At 46.6% G+C, this 18209-nt stretch overlaps 1 protein-coding gene across 1 annotated transcript; it reads left to right on the forward strand.

The window, feature by feature from the left end:
• Positions 1-4859: 4859 nt before the first annotated feature.
• On the forward strand, positions 4860-17873 carry MRGPRD (MAS related GPR family member D). Its single transcript, XM_065527845.2, has one exon. The coding sequence runs from the start codon at positions 8177-8179 to the stop codon at positions 9188-9190; it is 1014 nt and encodes a 337-aa protein (XP_065383917.1). The 5' UTR covers positions 4860-8176; the 3' UTR covers positions 9191-17873.
• The last annotated feature ends 336 nt before the right edge of the window (positions 17874-18209 follow it).

Here is an 18209-nt window from a genome sequence, read left to right on the forward strand (position 1 = left end):
GCACCTTCCCCTCTCAGAGTTGCGGGGCCCCTGGTCTCCCTTCCCCACAGAGCACTGCACAAACACCCCTGAACCCGCACAGAGTAGATCCGCATCATCCTGCAGCAGCCATGTTGGTGCACAGGTGACCCACAGGCAGAGGCCAGGCTCCATGGCATTAGAAGGGGGGTTCCCCAACAAGCTGGAGAGGGATCAGGCAACAGGTCCCCAAGCCCCCTGGGAAGGGCCTGACCCTGGGGTCCAGCCACATACACACACAATTCTCCTGCAGTCAGCACCCTGCTCCCTCACCTGGCTTCCCCCAACTCCCTTCCCACCTGAGTCCCTCCCGGCCCCTACCCTCTGAGTCCCTCACCTTGTTAGTTACAGCCTGAGCTGTAGGGTGGGACTGCCTTTAACTGTGTGTTTCCTACACACAACTGTGAGCTCATGGCCGTCGTGGTCATCGTTGTATGTGCTCTGTGTGTCTGTGTACATGGGTATACATGTGTGTGTGTTTACTGTGTATATGTGTATGTGCTATGTATAGAGCTATGTGTTCTATGTGTATATATGTGTTACGTATGTATATATGAATATATGCTATGTGCAATATGTATATATGTCTGTGCATATGTGTGTGTGCACTATTATATATGTGTATGTGTTTTTATAAATATGTATGTATGTATCTGGCACATAGTATGAGTTTGGTAAATGTTTAAATCTGTTTTGAACCTGAGGGGACATTTCCAATGATAGTAGAATCTGAATTTACTACCACTTGCATGATGCCAAATCTCCCAGCCAAGAAATCCATCAAAAACCTGGTCCTGGACCTGTGAAATCCTTTGAATATCCACAGAGGCCAATGCCAAATGCCTGAGTAGCAAAACCTTTATGACAACATGGGGCTCCCAGAAGAAAAAGTAATGATATCCCTGTAGAAGGAAACATGACAACGTGGGGCTCCCACAAGAAAAAGTAATGATATCCTTGTAGAAGGAAACCAGTAATTGCAAACATAAAAATAAAAAAATAATAAAAATAATAATAAAAAAACAGCCAGTCGCGGTGGCTCACGCCTGTAATCCAGCACTTTGGGAGACTGAGGTGGGCAGATCACTTGAGGTCAGGAGTTCCAGACCAGCCTGGCCAACATGGCAAAACCCCATCTCTACTAAAAATACAAAGATTAGCCAAGCATGGGGGCACATGCTTGCAATCCCAGCTACTTGGGAGGCTGAGGCAGGAGAATCGCTTGAACCCAGAAGGCAAAGTTTGCAGTGAGCCAAGATCATGGCCACTGCACTGGAGCCTGGGCAACATAGTGGGACTCTGTCTCAAACACAAAAAAAATTAGTAAGGATGAAGAGGACCACTACATAAAGGACACAATTCCCCAGTGTTATCAAATAATCTTGGATTTGTAGTCACTTAACAAAGTTTCAAAATAGGTGGAAGACAAAATGACAAGACCTCAGTCATCACGGGTTGATATTTATAGCAGACAAATTAATAAAGCTACAGATAATGTAAATAGCATAATTTTTAAAACATAGTCAAACGGATATAGAAAGAAAATAGAAATTAACCATCTATTAGGCTTCAAAATGCATCTCAACAAATATCAAAAAACTGACCACATTATCTGACTTTCTTGCAATATTAACAACAAAAAGATAGCTAGACTCATGCATTACAAAATGTATTTCTAAATAACTTACAGACATTTAAAATTCGTATTTGCAATAGTTTTGAATTATAAGCTATTTAGACAACAATAAAAACACTCGATATCAAAATTTATGAAACATCTAAAGAAATACTTAGTGGTACATTTATAGCCCTAAATACCTGTTACCAAAAGGAGAAGATTTAAAAATTAATTACATAAGCATTCAACAAAGGAAGCTGAAAAAGAATCATAGCGTAAATTCAAAGAAAATGGGAAAAAAAAATAAAAGCATAAATTAAGGAAATGTGAAGCAAAGAAACAGTAGAGATGATTTTATTTTTAAATAGTTCTCATAAAACAACCCTCTGGCAAACTAATCAAGAAAAAACAGGAGTGAAGTCACAAATAAAGACTGGCAGATAGAAGTGAAGTTGTAAAAATTCTGAATGAATATAAGAAACTACTGTGCGTATTATACTGATAAATGTGAAACCAAAAAGCAAGAACAATTTTCTAGAAAAATAATACTGCCTACTGTAACTCAGTAAGAAATTAAATGCCTGAGTAGACTGAAAACATTAAATACATTGGATTTGTAGTTCTTTTTAAAGCCATGCACGTCCACTCACACTTAAATAAAAATTACCAGACCAGATGGTCTTACCTTCTGCCAAACCTTCAAAGAAAGATAATCCTTACATGACACAAATTGTTCTAGAAGACAGAGAAAAAGGGTAACCTCTCCAACTCATTTTATAAAGCCAGTGTCATCTTTTAGCTTTGAAATAAAAAACAGGCAAGGATAGTACCAGAAGGGGAAATTATGGGCCAATTGCAGATACAAACATGGATGAAAATGTTCTAAATAAAATCAAAGCAAAAAACCCTCAGAACTAACTAAATGGTTTATCTTAGAAATAGAAGGTTGAATAAATGCCAGAAAATCTATCAATATATATTCACCACATAAACAGACAGAAGGAGAAAAAAAGAAAATTTTTATCTTGGTAGATGCAGAAAAAAAGGTTTATGACAAATTCCATGCATTTATGATAAAAACTCTCAGAAAACTACAAGGAAACCTTCTCACTTTGATAAAAGATAGTACCAAAAACTGAGAGTAAACATCATATCTAATGGAGAAACTTTAGACACATGCTCTTTAAAATTAGACAGAAGATGGCCGGGCGCGGTGGCTCATGTCTGGAATCCCAGCACTTTGGGAGGCCAAGGCGAGTGGATCATGAGGTCAGAAGATTGAGACCATCCTGGCTAACACAGTGAAACCCCAGGTTGCTAAAAATACAAAAAATTAGCTGGGCGTGGTGGTGCGTGCTTGTAGTCCCAGCTACTCGGGAGGCTGAGGCAGGAGAACTGCTTGAACCTGGGAGTCAGAGGTTGCAGTGAGCTGAGATTGTGCCACTACACTCCAGCCTGGGCGACAGAGCAAGACTCCATTTCAAAAATAAATAAAAATAAAAATCATAAACCCTCAGATCCAAGAACCTCAATGAATATAATGAACAGCAAAATAAACTATACCAAAAAATATCATATCTACACTTTTGAAAACCAACGTTAAGAGAAGACCTTAAAACAGCCAGACAGGCCAGGTGCAGTGGCTCATGCCTGTAATCCCAGCACTTTGGGAGGCTGAGGTAGGTGGATTGCTTGAGCTCACGAGTTTGAGACCAGCCTCGGTAACATGGCGAAATCCCATCTCTACAAAAAATACAAAAATTAGCTGGGCATGGTGGTGTGCACCTGTAGTCCCAGCTACTTGGAAGGCTGAGGTGGGAGGATGGCTTGAGCCCAGGAGATGAAGATTGCAGTGAGTCGAAATTGTGCCACTGCATTCCAGCCTGGGTGACAGAGCCAGACCCCGTCTCAAAATAAATAAATAAATAAGAGGGAGAAAAGAATGGGGATTATTACAGAGCTCTTTTCAGAAGTTATGCAAGACAAGAGACCACATAATGACATCTTTAAAGTTTTAAAAGATAAATTTAAAAAACGGTCAACCTAGACTTCTTTATCTAGAGAAAATATCCTTCAAAAATGAAGGTGATATATTATCTACAAAAATTAACTTAAAATGAATCAATGACTTAAATATAAGAGCTAAAGCCACAAAATCCTTAGAAAAGAACACAGAGGTAAATCTCCAATCTCCATGAACTTGGATTTGGCAGTGGATTCTTAGATATGACACCAAAGACACAAGCAGCAAAAGAAAAAAATAGATAAACTCGACTTCATCAAAGTAAAAACTTTTGTGTCTCAAAGAACACCATCAGGAGAGTGAAAAGGCAACCTACAGAGTGGGAGAAAATATTTGTAAATCATATCTCATAAGAGTCTAATATATACAATTTTTATTTTTAAAAAACTTTCAGCGTGGTGGCTGACACCTATAATCCCAGCACTTTGGGAGGCCAAGGCAGGTGGATCACTTGAGGTCAGGAGTTCAAGAGCAGCCTGGCCAATACAGTGAAACCCTGCCTCTACAAAAGTACAAAAATTAGCCAGGCATGATGGCAGGTGCCTGTAATCCCAGATACTCGGGAGGCTGAGGCGGAAGAATCACTTGAATCTAGGAGGCGGAGGTTGCAGTGAGCCGAGATCGTGCCATTGCACTCCAGCCTGGGCAAGAGAGTGAGACTCTGTCTTAAAAATAAATAAGTAAGTAAATAAAACTTTAACAGTTCAACAATAAAAAGACAATCCAATTTTAAAGTAGAAAGGATCTGAATAGATATTTCCTCAAAGATATACAAATGACCAATAAGCACGTGAAAAAATTGTTCAACATCATTTGTCATTAGGGAAATGCAAATCAAAATCACAATGAGATACTAATTCACACACCGACTAGGATGGCTACAATAAAAAAGACAGTTAATAAAAAATCTTGGTGAAGGTGTAGAGAAGTCAGAACCCTCATACATTGTAGGTGCCTACTTTATTCACGGAAAGGGCCTGGACAACGGTAAGAACTCACTGGGGTGCACTGAATGAATGAACTACCGAATTAATAATTGAATGCATAAACTAATGGAATCCTCCCAATGTCCGATTCATCAGCAAGGCTTATGGACTCTACTTTTAAATTGTATTCCAAACCGAGTTGTTTCTCATGACCTACACTCCACAGCCACCACCCCAGTTCAGCTCCCACTAGCACCTGCATCAGACTCCTTACTTGCCTCCCAGCCTCTCCTCTTGTCCTTATCAGTCTATTCTCCATGCAGCAGCCTAAACAAACTTTGAAAAATTAACTAAGTTACTGTCAACATCACGGTTTTCATGTTGGATGGTGGGTACCTACATTAATATGCATACAAACATACATACACTAAAAAATAAAAGAGGGCAACCAATGTTAACAGGATGTCATGAAAAAAGAAGTATTATTATTAATCCAATTCCACGCATCAGCTGTCCAATAAAAATGTAAGTAGGCCGGGCGCAGTGGCTCATGCCTGTAATCCCAGCACTTTGGGAGGCTGAGGCGGGTGGATCACGAGGTCAGGAGATTGAGACCAACCTAGCATCACGAGGTCAGGAGATTGAGACCAGCCTAGCCAACATGGTAAAACCCTGTCTGTACTGAAAATACAAAAATTAGCTGGGCATGGTGGCACGTGCCTGTAATCCCAGCTACTTGGGAGGCTGAAGCAGGAGAATTGCTTGAACCACGGATTTGGAGGTTGCAGTAAGCCGAGATCACACCACTGCACTCCAGCCTGGTGACAGAGGGAGACTCCGTCTCAAAAAGAAAAAGTAAGTAAAACTTTTTAGATGTAATAAAATACCATTTACAATGCCGGTAAAACCACTACAACGATATCTAAAAATTAACACAATAAAGTGTACAGAACTTTCGTGAGTAAAATTTCAATGTTATGGCCAGACACAGTGGCTCACACCTGTAATCTCCACACTTTGAGAGCCCGAGGCAGGCCAGATCACCTGAGGTCAGGAGTTCGAGACCAGCCTGGCCAACATGGCAAAACCCCATCTCCACTAAAAATACAAAACTTAGCCAGGCGTGGTGGCAGGTGCCTGTAATCCCAGCTACTCTACTCAGGAAGCTGAAGCAGGAGAATCACTTAAAACCAGGAGGTGGAGGTTGCAGTGAGCCGAGATTGTGCCACTGCACTCCAGTGTGGGCAAAAAGAGTGAGACTCTACCTCAAAAAAAAAAAAAAATCCAATGCTGTTATTAATTATTTTAAAGGCTTTGAGAGCAGAGAGGCATTTCAGGCTATGGACACAATGACTTAACATTGTGAATGCGACAGTTCTCTAACACAATAATCTGCAAGTTCTATGAACTTCTACTGAAAACTTGAGGGTCTTGTTCTTTTAAGAATTCCAAAAATTTGCTCTAAAATTTTAAGGAAGAATAAAGATTCACAAATGGCTAATTCAATTTTGGCAAAGAAAGTTAAAGAGGGAGATACGTCTCTCAAAATAAAATGACATAGCACAAAGACAGATTTAAAAAAACAAAACACTATGTTAATGTTGTTGGAACGGAGAGATGAACCAATGACACAGAATGAAGAATGAAATTAACAACCTAGTCCCATGTGTAAATGGGAACTTAGTAAGTCAATAGGGAAAGGATAGACTGTTTAGGAGATACTGTTAGGAAAGCTGACCCATAATATGGAGGAAAAATCAAGCTCATAAAAAATAGATTCCAGTTGGATCCAAGAACCAAACTCTGAATGGGAAAAACTATAAAAGTAATAGAAGAAAATATACAAGACTATATTTTTTATCCAGAGAGACAGAATACTTTCAGATCTAGAAGGCACAAAATTTCAGAGGAAAAAATTCTGAGGAGTTAGCTGTACCAAAATTTAGGATGTCTTCCAACCAAAGTTCACAATAGATAGAGTTGCCATAAAAAAACCAGAGAGTTCTCTGAGAAAAGTATATGCGATGTCTAAATCCAGCAAGGCATTAATATCTAGAAATACAAGCAACTCCTGTAAATCAGGAAGGAAAAGAAAGGAAACCCAATTGAAAAATGGACAACAGGTGTGAACAGGCAATTTGAAGAAGGGGAACTCCAAATGGCTAACAGATATATGAATTGATGCTCAAACTCACTGTAATCAGAGAAATGCAGGTTAAAACATCTATAGTATATCACTTTGCAACCATCAGATTGGCAAAAGTTAGAAAAACAAATAACACCAAGTGTTGGTGAGAGAATGGGAAAATGTGAACATTCCTATTCTGCTGGTACAGGTGAAACCTGAAGCAGCCATTCAGAAAAAGAATTACCAGGCAACATTTAGTGAAACTAAATGTGTATATGTTCTATGACCGAGCAATCCTCCTCCAAGAATGTATCCCAGAAAAATCCTGAGTCAAGTCCAATGGGCACATGCATGAGGATGTTCAACACAGTGTTTTGGTGATAACGGGAATTTTGAAGCAAGCTGAGGATCCACAGTAAGGAATGGATAACAGATCAGTGTGCATGATGACATTTTAAACCACAACTTTTGCATACAGCCCCCTGGATATATCCTACAAACATATCGTCAAGTGAAAAATTAAAAAAAAACAAAACCCATCATTAATTCTAAATCACAACATTTATGTAAATTTAAAACACAATGGGCAACCACTCCATCTTGAAAGACATTGAGGTATCCAAGGACTTGTGTGAAACAGGTTGGAATGGATGCAAGTGGTGGGACGAAAAAGGCAGCTAAGATGGGATGGGGAAGGAAACTTGAATAAATGGAGGGTTTTTAACAGGCTGATGCTCATGGTGCATCTTAAATTAAGGAGTGTAGTTAATTCTACTCTTTGCCCCAGGCCTAATTTGTTTTTTAAGAGACAGGGTCTTGCTCTGTCTTCCAGGCTGGTGTGCAGTGGTGGGACCATGGCTTACTACAACCTCAATGTGCCCGGCTCAAGTGATCCTCACACCTCGGCCTTTCAGGTAGCTGACACAGGTGTGTGCCACCATGCCCGGCTAATTTAAAAAAAAAAATTGTAGAGATGGGATCTTGCTATGTTGCCCAGGCTGATCTCAAACTCCTGGCCTCAAGCAAGCCTCCCAAAGTGCTGGGGTTACAGGCATGCACCACCACACCCAGCCCAAGGTCATTTTTTTTTTAGTTAACTCAGAGGGTTTGACAATTACAGGAGGAAAAAAATGATATCAAATGCTTCTATCAAATATTTTTTCTACGTCTATTGATAATAATGACTTTTCTATAATAGATGTAGAAAAAGCATTTGATAAAAGTCAATTCATCTCCATGATTTAAAAAATAATTCATATCAAGATAGAGGAGAATTTTTTAAACTGGTAACGGACATCTATAACAGCTTTGTAGGTATAAAGGTGACCCTGGAGGCAGGTCTGGGCTGAGTGAGTCACAGGAGGGAGGGAAGGTTACGCCTCCCGGCCACGGTCTGTTGCATAAAGAATCTGGAGGGTAGAGCTCTGAAGCTGGAAATTCGAGGGGCTCCCAGGGGTTCCCCCATGGTCCCAGCAACACAGAATTTCACATTGGTGCATCTTCCTCTTGTAGGGATGAACCAGACTTTGAATAGCAGTGGGACCGCTGAGTTGGCCCTAAACCATTCCAGAGGGAGCGTGGTGCACGCGGCCTGCCTGGTGCTGAGCTCCCTGGCCATGTTCACCTGCCTGTGCGGGATGGCAGGCAACAGCATGGTGATCTGGCTGCTGGGATTTCGAATGCGCAGGACTCCCTTCTCCATCTATATCCTCAACCTGGCGGTAGCTGACCTCCTCTTTGTCTTCAGCATGGCTGCCATGCTCAGCCTGGAAACCCAGCCCCTGGTCAGTACCACTGACAAGGTCCACGAGCTGATGAAGAGACTGAAGTACTTTGCCTACACAGTGGGCCTGAGCCTGCTGACAGCCATCAGCACCCAGCGCTGTCTCTCCGTCCTCTTCCCTATCTGGTTCAAGTGTCACCGGCCCAGGCACCTGTCAGCCTGGGTGTGCGCCCTGCTCTGGATGCTGTGTCTCCTGACAAATGGGTTGACCTCTTGCTTCTGCAGCAAGTTCTTGAAATTCAATAAAGACCGGTGCTTCCAGGTGGACATGGTCCAGGCTGCCCTCATCATGGGGGTCTTAACCCCAGTGATGACTCTGTCCAGCCTGACCCTCTTTGTCCGGGTGCGGAGAAGCTCCCAGCAGTGGCGGCGGCAGCCCACTCGGCTGTTCGTGGTGGTCCTGGCCTCTGTCCTGGTGTTCCTCATCTGTTCCCTGCCCCTGGGCTTCTACTGGTTCGTGCTGTACTGGTTGAACCTGCCGCCTGACACGAAGGTCCTGTACTTCAACTTGTCACGCCTCTCCTCGTCCATGAGCAGCAGCGCTAACCCCCTCATCTACTTCCTGGTGGGCAGCCGGAGAAGTCGCAGGCTGCAAGGGTCGCTGGGGACTGTGCTCCAACGGGCGCTTCGTGAGGAGCCTGAGCTAGAAGGTGGGGAGACGCCCACCACGGGCACCAATGAGATGGGGGCTTGAGAGCCACCCACAGGTGCTTCCCATCTGTGCAAGCCTGTGTCCTGGAGATTCCCGAGCCGTGAGCTGCCTCCCGCCTCATCCTTGCCAAGTGCCTGGCCAGCCTTCTTGGGGGAGCCCCAAGGACTTTGCAACTGCGTGTGGGGGTCACTTCCCTGCATGTCAAAGCTCCCCACACCACCTGTGTCCTGAATCTCACAATGCAACCCTGCGGGAAGGTGCAATTTATTTGGTTGTAGCAGATCATCTGGTTGGGGGAAAATACTAGCTTTTAGCCCTCCCCTGCTTTAAGCTGGTTATCTATGGGTGGATAACAGGCATCTCATTTGAATATGAAAGTTTTCTCCCAACCACCTTCACTGCCTAAGACAGCATCTTTGTGCAGGGGCGGGTGACCCGGGGGATCTTTGGCCCTATGCTGGTCCTTGGGTGGCACCAAATGGCCACCAAGGCAGTACCCCCATGCACCTTTCCCCAGGTGTGCCTGCAGTCTGCAAGTAAACAGTGTTGCCATCGCTGACCCAGATCTCGCTGGCTGTGGGCCATGAGACTCTGCCCCACTGTCCCTCTGACCCCTGGCCAGCCCTTGACCCCTGGCATTTGCTGTTAAGTTGCCTTACCCTGTCACCCCTTGCACCCAGGGCAGGCCTGTTCGCTTTCCTCCAGGCTGCACTGGGAAGGGAAGAGCCTCTGCCTGGGTTCACTGGCAGTCACTCCAGCAGACGCTGATGGGACAGTGCCCCAGGCAGTGGAGGACAGCCTGCCAGGCACTGTCCCCCAGAGCCAGAGTCTCGTACCTGACTGACCGTCCCTCCCAGGGCCCCCTCACTTTGCCCAAAGGCCCAAAGAGGGAACATCTGGGACACACATCAGCCAGCTCCACTCTCCTCCCTCCCCTTTTCCTTCCCACAGTCCCCAGGGTCCAGAACAAGGCCGATGTTCCCTGTACTTTCCATACATCACAGCCCTTTCCTACCAGCCAGCATCCGGCCTCGAGGCTCAGGGCTTGCAGGGAGGGGCTGCAAGACAGGAGGTCCCTGCAGAGTCAGTCCCGGACTTAAAGAGGTGAGGGAGGAGGAAAGACAGGAAGTGGAAAGATCCTGTCTCCAGACCACAGCCTGGCCTGCAAGCCTGGCACCCGGCTGCCTCATCCTGTTTTTCAGGTCAGAAGGTGAAAATGATCTTGTTCTTTCTCTTGGCATCTTTCTGAAGCAAATCTCAGTCTCCTCCCAAAAGATGGAACCTTTGAACCAGCCAGGCCACAGGTCAGATCCTGAGACAGGAGAGGACGGCTCATCAGTAAGCTATAAAATACACCCTGGAATCAACTCTCACAGCCTACGGTTCTGTGCCGTGGCAGGCGATGCTGTCCTGGGGACTCGAAGACTATACACCTGGACAGGACTCCCCTTCCTGGGGTCTCCCTGGGTGTTCACTACCCTGGGCTGGGGGCTGTGCAGCCCTCGCAGGAGAAGTCACCTCTGAGTGCTTTCATTTCCTGGGCCATGTGCTTTCCCACCTAGAGCTCAGGCCCCCGGGTCTGCATGTCCCAGAGAGGTATGCAAGGCAGAGTGGCGGTTCTTTATCAGTCATTCCAGCATTTAGCAGAGCGCTTGGTGCCAGCACTGGCCTCGAATGCCACACACACTTAACAAGTGCTTATTTAGCCAGTAAGAGTCACTGATGCTTTACAGCCCATGTTTTCTCCAGGATCCAACCCACATCTTTTTTTTTTTTTTTTTTGAGACAGAGTCTTGCTCTGTCTCCAGGCTGGAGTGCAGTGGCGCAATGTCGGTTCACTGCAAGCTCCGCCTCCCGGGTTCACGCCATTCTCCTGCCTCAGCCTCCCATGTGGTTGGGACTACAGGCGCCCGCCACCACGCCCAGCTAATATTTTTGTATTTTCAGTAGAGACGGGGTTTCACCGTGTTCGCCAGGATGGTCTCGATCTCCTGACCTCGTGATCCATCCGCCTCGGCCTCCCAAAGTGCTGGGATTACAGGCTTGAGCCACCGTGACAACCCACATCTTCTGACTACAAACCCCATGCTTCACGATCCTTCTGCAACCTGGGCAGCCACAAGGTGGCCCAGTCTGAAGCCGACGGTTGGTAGGCGGACCATCTCGCTTCTTAGCAGTCAGTGGCTACCACAAGGCCCCTCATTTGCAAGGGGAGGAGCCCTAGGAATTGTTCACATGATGATGTTATGTTTCGATAAAACTTATAAAATGATATATTCATGAGACCTTCTACTCTGGTACCTCCATCACATTCCACTTTAGGTCAGATGGCACTGGTGTGCGCACAGGTATTTGGGGGGTGGGGTTGAGTGGAAGAGGAGTTGGGGGTCCGTGCAGTTTGGGCTTAGTGAGGTGTATTTATGTGGTTTCCGATCACCTCCATGTGTGGTTAGGCAATTGCTAGCGCCCCAGGGTAGGAAGTATGTGGAGTAGTGGGTAACAGAAGAAATAAGATTTGAAATGTACAGAATCAGAAGCTAGCTTATAGAAGAATCCTCCGATCCCCAGATGTACAATTCTAAGTGGGGGGTTCTGTTCTCACCGGTGCCTGCTCAGAGCAGGTCTCCCCTGTTAGCAAGATCCTTGCTAATACAGGGTGTGTAATCAGAACACATACCACATTTATCAATTTTGTTTCAGAGTCAAACCCTGAACTGAATTCCTTCTCAAAGTTACTTGGGCCTGTGCCCAGGAATGAACAAGGACAGCTTAAAGGTTCGAAGCAAGACAGAGTTGGTTAGGTAGGAACGGCTCCCAGGAACCACCTCCTCTGCCTGTTTTTGTAGCCTGGACGCTGATTGATTCGGGTAAAGCAGCTCACGGTGCCCCTCTGCAGTTTGCTAGATCAGACGCCCATGGAACTCACAGCTTCATGGGTCTGTTATTCATTCCACAAACACTTCTGAGCACTCACCAGGAGCCAGGCATTCCTTGTAAGAGGCTGCACATCCATCCACGGAAAAGGAGATATTCGGAAATTCCCGGAAGACACAGGACAGATCCTGACCCCAACCACCCAGGGGCTTCCTGTGCCTGAAGGACGTCGTCCTCCCTGATCTGAGGCGGCGGTCCCAGCCTTCCTAGAAGACCTGCTGCCCTCTCCAGGGAGCTGCGTTACAGGAAACAAGATTCCCCCCGCCCCACCCTCACAGTCATCCTTACCTTGGATCAGATCCCAGCCTGACCCAGGGTGGCTGGAGAGGAACGCAGGAATTTCATACTCTGTTGTTCAACATCTGGGTGATTTCTGTGGGAATGACATTTTGGGAGCGCTTAACAGGGGAGGGCGTCCGTTATTGAAGATTGAATGGAATGCGTCATATGTGTGCGTGTACAGAGCCCCTGCGTCCCACGGCCAGGCCCACAGGGTTGGATGTGGCCTAAGAATCTGGTTAGCACAGATCTGAAACTCACCCAGGCCAGGGAAGTCAGATGACGGAAAGCCCACCGCATAGAATGTAGAGAGAAGAACTCAAATACACCAGAAAAAAACAGGTGAATCTCCCACGGCAGGCACTCTCCCCCTCACCACATCCACAGAGGACCCAGAGGACGCTGTCCCCCAGCGACTGGGGACATACACGGCAAAGGATGCACCAGGATGTTCTCAGATGCTCCGGCCATGGCAAGAGGGATATTTTGGAAATGCATGCACTAGAGAAAGGACGTGTACAGATGGCCCTGTTGCCTGCGGTGGGTCCAACGTCCAATCCCCTTTCTAAAGCAACCAGAGCACCCTTGGTGGGAACGGCCACCCTGTCTTGATGAGCCGGTAAATCCAGTACCTTGTGCCCTGGAAGTGTAAGGAAGCCCTTGCTGAAAACCCTCATCATCTCATCCACCAGGGGATGGGCGTGGCCTGCACTGGGTGAAAGGGTGTATCCCAAAATGCCGCACTCACCAGAATCTCAGAATGTGGCCTGATTTGGACATAGGGTCTTTGCAGATGTACTTAGACAGGATGAGGTCATATGGAGTAGTGAAGGCCCCAATCCAACATGACAGGTGTCCTTATCAGAAAGCCAGGCGAACAGACACAGATAGAAAGGAGAACACTGCCTGATGAAGGAGGCAGAGGCTGGAGAGAAGCAGCTACAAGGCAAGGAATGCCAGGGTTGCAGGAGCCACCAGAAGCTGGGAGAGGGGCAAAGAGTGGATCCTCCCCTCGAGCATCCAGAGGGAGCCAGCCTGACCCTACTTTCATCTCAGACTTCTGGCCTCCAGCACTGTGACAGAATGAATTCCAGTTGTGTTAAGCCACCAAGTTTCTGGTATTTGTTATGGCAGCCACGGGGAACCAATACATGGCCTAGGGCTGCCCACTGACACCTACACTCCGAGAGAACTGAAGTCTGACACAAGCAACCCAACGAGGGAAGGCGCCTTGGCCACGTCTGGCCCTTGAGTAGCTCCTGTACTTCTCCAGCCTGTTCTCTAGGCACCAGTCAATCCAGCAGCTCCTTCACAGGTTTCCAATGAATGTCTATCTTTCTTTTTATTTTTTCCTTAAGTCAGACAGGGCTGATTATAGCTGTCTCAGCCAAGGAACCCAGATACACATTATTGTCATTTGGGGAACTGCATAAGTGGAGATGTTTTGGGCAGCAAGTGAATGAAACTGAGGTCAAACTGGATCAAAGGGAAAGGAATGTATTTGCTTTAGTAACTAAAAGCTCCAAAATATCATGGCTTCAGGCATGGGCCGATCCAGGTGATCTAACAGTGTCATCAGGAACCTATTTCTCTCTCTCCATCAGTTCTGCTCTCCACTGTGACCTTTTTCTCAGGCAGGCACTCCCCCTTTGTTGGCATAATGGGTTCCCACTGTGCAGACTTCTTTCCGTCCCACCAGCTCCGTGGCTCCAGAAGGAGGAGAGTTCCTTTTCCACAGTATTTCCCAGAAAACTCCTGCGACTGACTCTTGTTGGATACATTGCAATTGAGGCTTCTTGGCCTAGAAACTGATGTACTTTTCCCAAAATGAATTATGGAGCCAATGGGGTGGAATAGGGTGGTTGTCCAAGTCTGGAGCATGTTAAACTCATGTGAAGCCAGAAGTGAGGTCACAATCCCCGCCGAACAACATCGGGGCCATGGGCGTCATGACCATTGGCTGGCCAGGTTTGGGATTTGGCTGGCCTCCAGCTCTCTTTAAAGCATGGCTGTCTTGTGGAATATGTGTGTTCCATCAACTCCAACAATCAAAGCCAAGGCCTTGCAGAGTCACGGTCCTTCAATTGGCACCAGGGCCAAGATGTTCCTCCAGTTTTCCCCAGCTCTTCCTGGTCTGCAACCTGGCCCTGTGAGTCGTGCAATATTTGCGGGGTGGGGGGACACTGTAGGGAACTGAACTGAATTTAGTCCTCCTGAAGAATGTCAAAAAAATGTGACTATAGGGGCACTGCCAGGACAGCCACGGGAGGAACTGATAAAAGAGGTGGGAAAATCAGGACATCACACTGCGTCAGTGTAACTACCAACAGAAGCTGGAATAACAGCCAACTGTAGCTTTCATTCCATAGAAACAGATATCCACTCTAGCTTTGTAGCCATGTGGGGCTACCTCCCCACATTCTGGGCTGGGCTGTTGTTTGCTGTTGCTGCTCACTGATAAAATCTGCTACTTTTGTGTTTACGAGTCAGTGTGTTCCTTAGGGCTTAATTTCTATTTCCCCAACAGGGCTCATCTGCTGCCCCCATCCCCAGGTCACAGCTGAGGGGACAGATGGCTCTCACAGTTGGGATGACATCCAGCTTCTCAGGCAGGAAGCGTGCCCTGGAGGGACTTTCTCAGGTTGGCTGGCAGGACCCCTGCCTTTGCTGGGACTTTAGCGTGGAGTGGGGCATTCATCGATGCCTACAAGTTTAGGCCACTTGACTCTTGCTATAGTTTGAATGTATGTGTCCCTTCAAAATTCATACGTTGAAATTTAATCACCAGTGTGATAGTATTAAAAGGTGAGGACTTTAGGAGGTGATTGGTGCCCTTTTGAAAGGGATCGGGGAAACTGGCCAGCCCCTTTTGCCCTTCAGCCATGTGAGGACATAGGAAGAGGTGCCACTATGAAGGCAAGACTGGGCCTTCACCAGATACCAAGTCTGCTGGCACTTTGATCTTGGACTTCCCAGCCTCCAGAACCAAGAGAAATAAATTTCTTTTTTTTTTTCTTTCTTTCTTTCTTTCTTTTTTTTTTTTTGAGACAGAGTCTTACTCTGTTGCCCAAGCTGGAGTGCAGTGGCACAATCATAGCTCACAGCAGACTTGAACTCTTGGGCTCAAGTGATCCTCCTGCCTCAGCCTGAGTAGCCGGGACTACAGGTGCAAGCCACCACACCTAGCTATTTTTTTTTTTATTTTTTTGTAGAGATGGTGTCTTGGTACATTTCCCAGGCTGATCTTAAAGCCCTGGGCTCAAGCAATCCTCTTGCCTAGAAAGAAATTTCTACTCTTCATAAGTATAAGTACCAGGTGTAAGGTATTTTGTTATAGCAGCAGGAACTAACAACGACAACTCTCAACCTCCTTGAATTGCTAATCCCTGGTGGAAGGGACCTCTCTGCACAGATCAGTTATTCCCATTTTCAGGTACTTCAGCCCCCAGAATACTGATTTTGTTGGATGGGACCCCCTACATTATTTAAGAAGGTGATTAAGTTAACATGAGGTCATTAGGGTAGACCCTAATCTCCTATGACTGGTGTATTAGTCTGTTTTCATGTTGCTATGAATACATACCCCAGATTGGGTAATTTATAAAGAAAAGAGGTTTGATTGACTCACAGTTCTGCATGGCTAGGGAGGCCTCAGGAAACTTACAATCGTGGGAGGCAAAACAGGCACGTCTTACACGGTGGCAGGTGAGAGAAGTTTGTGCCAAGCAAAGGGGGAAGCCCCTTATAAAACCATCAGATCACACGAGTACTCACACACTATCATGAGAACAGCATGAGCGTAACCACCCCCATGATTCATTTACCTCCTACCGGGTTTCTCCTTATGGGAACTACAATTCAAAATGAGATTTGGTGGCTACACAGCCAAACGATATCAACTGGTGTCCTTATAAGAAGTGGAGATGAGGACACAGACACACACACAGAAGGACAACTTTGTGATGCAGGGAGAAGGTAGCAGAATCTGCCAGCCAAGGAGAGAGGCCTCAGGAGGAACCAGCCCTGCTGACTCCTTGATCTCAGACCTCCACGCTCCAGGACTGTGGGAAAATCAATGTCTGTTGTGTAAGCCTCCTGGCCTGTGGCTTTGTAATAGCAGTCCCAGCAAACGCATGTCAGGCCTTCCTCAGTAGACACACACAGTCTGAGCACAACATCAGAGTTTACACAAAGTAGAACTTGTACAACAACTCACCACCTTCCCGCTAGCATCACAAATGGCGCAGCTGGGCACTGAGAAGAAGCTCACTGTCCCCCTCCACACCCCATGCAGACCCCACCAATCCTACACATTAGTTTGCCGTATGCAACACCCCACTCCCAGGTCGCAGTTTCCCCATCAGCTAGGAATCAGTTTTGAGAGATGGAAATCATGTAACCTACATTAAGCACGCTCCTTCTCAGAGGTTATGGCACCAACAGTTAGAACATCCACGGCATGGTCTTGTGTCAGGCATGGCTGGATCCTGGTGTGATCTCACATCAGACATAGCTGGATCCTGGTGTGATCCTGCCTCAGGCATGGCTGGATCCTGTTGTGATCTTACATCAGGCATGGCTGGATCCTGGTGTGATCAGCAGCCTGGCTCTCCCCAGCTCCCAGCTTTGGCTTCCTTTGTTAAGTCCTTTTCAGGCTGGTTCCAGCCTGTGAGGGCAAGCATGCCACCAGCAAGACCTGGTGGTCCTTTCTTCTCCAGCTGAGAGCCCAACACTTCTTCAAAACCCCAGAAAAGGGTGGGTCAGGAGCGATGACAATCAGACCAGCTGGAGCCACGTGCCCATTCCTGAAACAATGACCTCGGTCAGGAGGTATACTATGCTGTGGCTGGCCTGGGCCAAATGTCAACCCACAGAACCCCACCTGGAACCCAAAGATAAGGGAAACCCAAGACGTCTCCACAGAGGAAGAGCAAATTGTTCTGTGCAGGAAACATAACCATATTTCCCTACAGTGTCTGGGGTTGACTGAAGCACGTCAGTCTCTGTATTAGTTCATCCTCACACTGCTATAAAGGAATACCCGGTGGGGCACAGTGGCTCACGCCTGTAATCCCAGCACTTTGGAAGGCCAAGGCAGGTGGATCACTTGAGCTCCAGAGTTCAACCCCAACCTGGACAATATGGTAAAACCTCATCTCTACCAAAAAAAAAAAAAAATTGTTTTAAATTAGCCAAGTGTGGTGGCGTGCACCTGTAGTCCCAGCTACTCAGGAGGCTGAGGCAGAAGGATGGCTTGAGCCTGGGAGGTGGAGGTTGCAGTGAACTGTGATCATGGCACCACCACACTCTACCCCGGGTAATAAGAGAGCCCAGGCAGTGTCTCAAAAAAAAAAAAAAAAAAAAAGAAAAGAAAGAAAGAAAGAAAAGAAAAAGGAAAAAAGAAAAAGAAACACCTGGGACTGGGTAATTGATAAAGAAGAAGGTTGAACTGGCTCACGGTTCTGCAGGCTGCACAGGAAGCGTGGCGGCGAGTCTCAGCCTCTGCGGAGGCCTCCAGAAACACAGTCAAGGTGGAAGGCGAAGGGGGAGCAGGTACATCTCATATGGTGGGAGCAGGAGGAAGAGAGAGACAGGGGCGGTGCCTCACACTGTCAACCCGATTCCATGAGAACCCTATCACGAGAACAGCACCACGGGGGAAATCCACCCCCAGGATCCAATCACCTTCCACCAGGCTGCACGTCCTACAGTGGGGATTACAGTTCAACATGAGATTTAGGCAGGGACACAGATCCAAATCATATCAGTCTCCAAACACCTGGACTGCCAGTATCTCAGTATCTAGAGTCCTGGCTCTTCCCTTTTACGCCACCTGGTGCCAGCATGC

This window comes from Macaca fascicularis, chromosome 14 (genome assembly GCF_037993035.2).
Source record: "Macaca fascicularis isolate 582-1 chromosome 14, T2T-MFA8v1.1".
In the NCBI taxonomy this organism is placed as follows: Eukaryota; Metazoa; Chordata; class Mammalia; order Primates; family Cercopithecidae; genus Macaca; species Macaca fascicularis.

Excerpts from the sequence above, each read along its gene's own strand:
- MRGPRD (XM_065527845.2), top strand. The coding sequence starts at position 8,177 with ATGGTCCCAGCAACACAGAATTTCACATTGGTGCATCTTCCTCTTGTA.